At 49.6% G+C, this 4,727-nt stretch overlaps 1 protein-coding gene across 1 annotated transcript; it reads right to left on the bottom strand.

Annotated features, from left to right (window-relative positions):
* Positions 1-587: 587 nt before the first annotated feature.
* Positions 588-4,034, bottom strand: LOC133915131 (protein phosphatase 2C 35-like). The gene is made up of 4 exons (XM_062358158.1): positions 2,511-4,034; positions 2,287-2,400; positions 1,097-1,361; positions 588-976 (listed from the first exon to the last, which is right to left on the bottom strand). Exons 1-4 carry the CDS (start codon positions 3,903-3,905, stop codon positions 861-863), a joined length of 1,890 nt encoding a protein of 629 aa, XP_062214142.1. The 5' UTR covers positions 3,906-4,034; the 3' UTR covers positions 588-860.
* Positions 4,035-4,727: the final 693 nt, after the last annotated feature.

The following is a 4,727-nucleotide window of genomic DNA, read 5'->3' as shown; positions in this document are numbered from 1 at the left end:
AGGAGTGCTATCTATCGCAGGAAACAAACATTTGAAGATAGCTGTGTCTCACTCTCACAACTTGAATGAAAAAAAATGATATACGCCATGGCCTATACACTTTTGTCTAGAAACATTTTTCTTTACCAAGTAGAGGATTTTTTTTGGAAAAAGAAAACAGAGGAAAGAAGTAGTATCATGCAAGTGGGAGTAGACTAGAATTCCAAGGCAGTGCCAATTATTGGTGAAGCAGCAATCAAGCTCACTAGATCTTTGAATTTAAGGGGGTGATTGATTGTGAGTAGGACATACTAGATCAGAGGTCAACTTAGGTTCATTCATGACATGAAGCCATGGACAAACCATGGTTTATCACAAGTTCACAACAGATAAGGCCTGCATCCTGGTAGCGCAGTGCTTGCTGAATTGTTCAAAATGGAGTACCTCTCGGGCTATCAGTTAAGAGGTTAACACCGCAAATGATTTCTGACCCAAGAACCCTTTGCATTTTGGCATAAAAATTATATTTCAGAATAATAGAAGTCAACTTTGAATCAGTCTCCCATGCACATGTGCATTACGTGTGAACACAGAAGATGCAAAAAAGGTCAAAGAAAGCTGACAAATTGGTCGTGATTTCAGTTATTAATAATTGAACAAATCCTATTTTACATGAACATCTTATACGGCAACGGCGTGATTGAGGGGGATCTCATCGTGATTCAGCTGGATGTGCCGAGATCCCAAGACAAACCCAGAGCGCTTCGTTGATACTGTACAGTGGCAACTGGGGAAGAGTCGAGTAGCCGCAAGAACTGCTCTCAAGGCCAGCAACAACCTCTATACGTTTCTTTCTCTAATCTAGAATATGTCTGATCTATTTACACGCATGATCTCCAAATCCTGCCCTCCAAAGAGATTACAATGACAGATACATCGTCGTGATATCGCCGACGGTCTCCATGTGGTATCTCAATCAATTCATGGAAGTCCATGCCTGCAACCACCGCATGTGTTAAACAAGATCAGTACTCGAGTTCATTCAGCTTGACCTTCCAGAAGTTCAAAAGTTACTGCACAACGACTTCCAAACACACACGATATGACTTCAGCATACCTGCTTTGTTCGCTGCTCGGAAAAGAACTTCTTCAACCAGATGTTGGGCAGGGTCGCCTTCAGGGGTTGTTGCGATGAACATTTCTACATGAGCAACCGCCTCCTCGTTGGTAAAATATTGGTAAAGCCCGTCTGAAGATAGTATCAAGAATCTATCCCTTGTGCTGAGTCTATGGTGAAAGAGCGAAGGATTGCATGTGATGTACGGGGAGGACCCAACGTAATCTATTCTGAACACCTCCAGCAGAGCATCATTCCATTTGGGCTGTAAAGCATAGCAAAGATTGTAAGGTGCAGCACAGATGATACTATTTTGAGTGTCACTAGATGCTAAAAGTCAAAATTCAGTACTCAGTAGCCAGTTTTGTCAATTATGGATTTGCTTGCAGAATAAATGCTCACGGTTCATACAGCTCTATACATGCTGACTCAACTACCTATCGCATTTGAAAATTTTGGGTTGCTTAACTTCATGGATTTCATCGCAATTTTTCATCTTCATGTCTCACTTCAGTTCCAAGAAAGACTTCCCTCTTGCATAGCGTCATGATTGATTTGCAAAATTGATTATAGATAATAGCTCTACTAGAACCGACAATATTTTCACAATGATAGGAGAAACGTGCCTTCCTTCAAAGCAACTTCACTCGCTAACTTGTTGGCCACATTTCGGTACTGCACAAGCACATTCGTTGTACTTGGACCCAAGCAAAAGAAACTTCATTTTCTCTGGGAGCAGCTTCTCCTTCACGTTTTTTTAATTAGTTATACACATGGTGACTGAGAAACTTAAGTAATTTATTCACTTGTTGAAAATTTGTACAGATTAGCATATGGGTTTAAAGTCAAGGTCAAGATAGTCTGTTTCAGTTTAATATGGTCATAATTTCCACTCCAAGGAAGTTATTACTGAGAGTGACTTAGTCCTTTTTTCAAACTTTGGACCAATTATACCAGATTTTGCTTGCCCTTTTTGACCTTGCTTAATTACGATCTTAATTATTTGTTAACCTAGCAGCAAAAGTGTCTTATTTTGCACCGGATATAATGAGATTAGACTATATGCTTTCTTGACCATAGAATCTTTTTTCTTAGGGAAGAAAAAGTCACATAACTAAGACAATTGCATTGTCATGATCATAAAATTAAATTCGTTTCTTTGAAAAATGACATAATCAAGCATAGCTAACCTGTTTCAAGAAACCAGCGCCGAATGCTCTTGTCACCTTTAGTGAGCCCTTAACGCGGTCCTTGGAGGTCGCGGACGGGTCATCAGGATGCTCGTTCCGTATTCTGCAAACTTCCTGCGATCAGGCAAGAACACATACGAGACACTATCAGTATCAGATCATCAAGCCACAGCCACTCAATGAACCAATTAAGCTTAAAGCAAACTGTGATCCAATTGGATTACCTCCTGCACCGACGTGCTATGTTCCCTGGTTAGCTGCACAGCTGATAAGCACGGCGAGCAATCGCCGACCAATCCGTCGAATGAGCTCACACTGATCTGCTCAAGATCAGCACTGTCCATTGTTCCCAAGACAGCGCGGCTATCGCCTACATTCATGAGGTACATGTCCTCTCCTTTCATAAGCATGGCGAGAACGCAAGAGCCCATGAGCGCAAGCTCGGGGAACTCGCCGACCATCTTGTCGGCGACGTCCAGGTAGGCCTCCTCAGTCTTGTGAAGGGCGCGTGCCAGCGCCTTTAGCACGGCGATGTGGTCGTTCTCGCTGTCGCTCCGAGGAGGAGGCTGAGTTGGTGGCTTCAGGCTGGAGCAATCGCGTTCCCACTCGCACTTCCACAGCCGTTGCTTATCGTCGGCGCCGCGAGGGGGTCTTGAGCGGTGGGCGCGGCGGCGGCGGGCGGACCGGTCCTGGTGATCTGAGGCCGTGGTGCTGGTGGGTTGGTCGGGGCGTTGGTCCTGCTGCTCCTCTTGATCGCGCTGATCCCAGAGCAGGCCGCGGAGCTCGCGGTGCACGGCTGCGTAGAGGTTGGAAACCAGGAAGTCCGTGGCGTCGGGGCCGTTGAAGCCGTCGTAGATACCGACGAACACCCAGCCCCGCTCCTCGGACACCACGATGTGGACGCGGTCCTCGCCGGCCTTTCCCTGCGCCCACTGCAGCCCTCCAGAATCGGCACCACAGGCGGCCACGGCGGCGGCTGTCGAGCCAAGATCCATCGAATTCTGAAACTTATCTGCCCGTGCGAGAAGCGCGCGGGTGAAATTCCGCAGGCGTCGGCCGCCGTGGGAAAGACTCCGGCGGAGCGCAGGCACCGAACCTCCCGTGCGGCCGGAGGTGGCGGCGCCGGTGAGAGGCCCGGACATGGGCGCGGCGTCCAGGGGCCCGGAGAGGAACCCCCTCTCTATGGGCCCCGATAGGAATCCGCCTCCGGCGGGCGCGCAGATCGGGCCGGACGGGAACCTAGGGACCGGCTGCAGCGGCACGGCTGCGAACGACTCTGAGCTCTCGAACCCGGACGACGCGGCGGCCGCCGAGGAGGCCGCGGACTCGTCCGGCAGCAGCAGGAGCACGGAGGTGGAGAGCGGCGTGGACACGTTGGCGCTGAGGGCCGCCCCCGAGATGGCCCGGAACGTGGTGGCCCCTGCGGCCGCCGCCTTGGCGTCGGCCACCAAGTCATCCGCCGAAAACGGGACGAGTACCTTATCCGGGCGGACGTAGCAGAAGGAGTGGCCCAGGCCCTCGTCGTAGGCGGGGTCGGAGGGTAGCGCGGCGGGAGCCACGTGGCGGCGGCGTCCGGCGGCGCTGCCGGCGCAGCAGAAGCAGGCGAGGGAGTTGCCCATGGCGCGAGAGGATGGGGAGGGGGGGGGGGGAGAAGGGTGGGAGGAGGGAGCAGGGTTGGGCGGTTATAATGGGGAGAGCATTAAGAGCGGAGGTGCGGAGAGTTGACTTGGGAGCTGGGCGAGGTGGGGTTGAAATGCCCGAATAATTTAAGGTGGTTTCCACCTCTAGGCGTTGACTAGTGTGGGCGTCCGAGCCCGCCAGGCAGCTGCCCATGTCCCTGCGTGGTGGCCCCCCCCGCGCCTCGGTGCGGAAACGTGATGCAACCTTCTGCGTCCGCGTCTGTGTGGCCGGCCGTGAGTCGAGTCAGAACCGCACCTTGTCTCGCCCGGTGTGGTGGTCCTTTCCTGTCTACTCGGATTGGTTGAAAAAAAGGCCTGATTTTTTAGGGCGGCGTTTACGAGGATTAGGATCCTCAAACAGTCAAACTTCACCGCTAGAAGTCACACAGCATGAGTTTTTACTGTACGAGTCGTCTATGTGTAATTAATATTCAAGATTAAATCTTAATTTTACTATATTTCAACGTTTTTTATTAGTTATACAATAATTTTTAGTTTCATAACTAATGTTTTCTTATTAGTTATACAATTTTTTCGTTTAAAGTAAAGTCCCTGTGACTTTAAAAGAGTGAAGTCAGAGAATTCTGACGTGGTCAACTGCTGTTTCCGAGTGTTCATTCATGCGTGGATAGTTTAAACCAAAATTAGGTATAGTATGAACTCAAAAAAGGCCCTGGTTTTTTTTTAGTACGTAGTACATCGTTTGCAAACTGGTCAGCTGCTGTATTTTCAGCGTTACGGCATGTTGCATGGGGAGTCGAG

The sequence above is a fragment of the Phragmites australis genome, chromosome 4, assembly GCF_958298935.1.
Source record: "Phragmites australis chromosome 4, lpPhrAust1.1, whole genome shotgun sequence".
Lineage (NCBI taxonomy): Eukaryota > Viridiplantae > Streptophyta > Magnoliopsida > Poales > Poaceae > Phragmites > Phragmites australis.
This window is presented reverse-complemented; position numbering and strand designations above follow the sequence as displayed.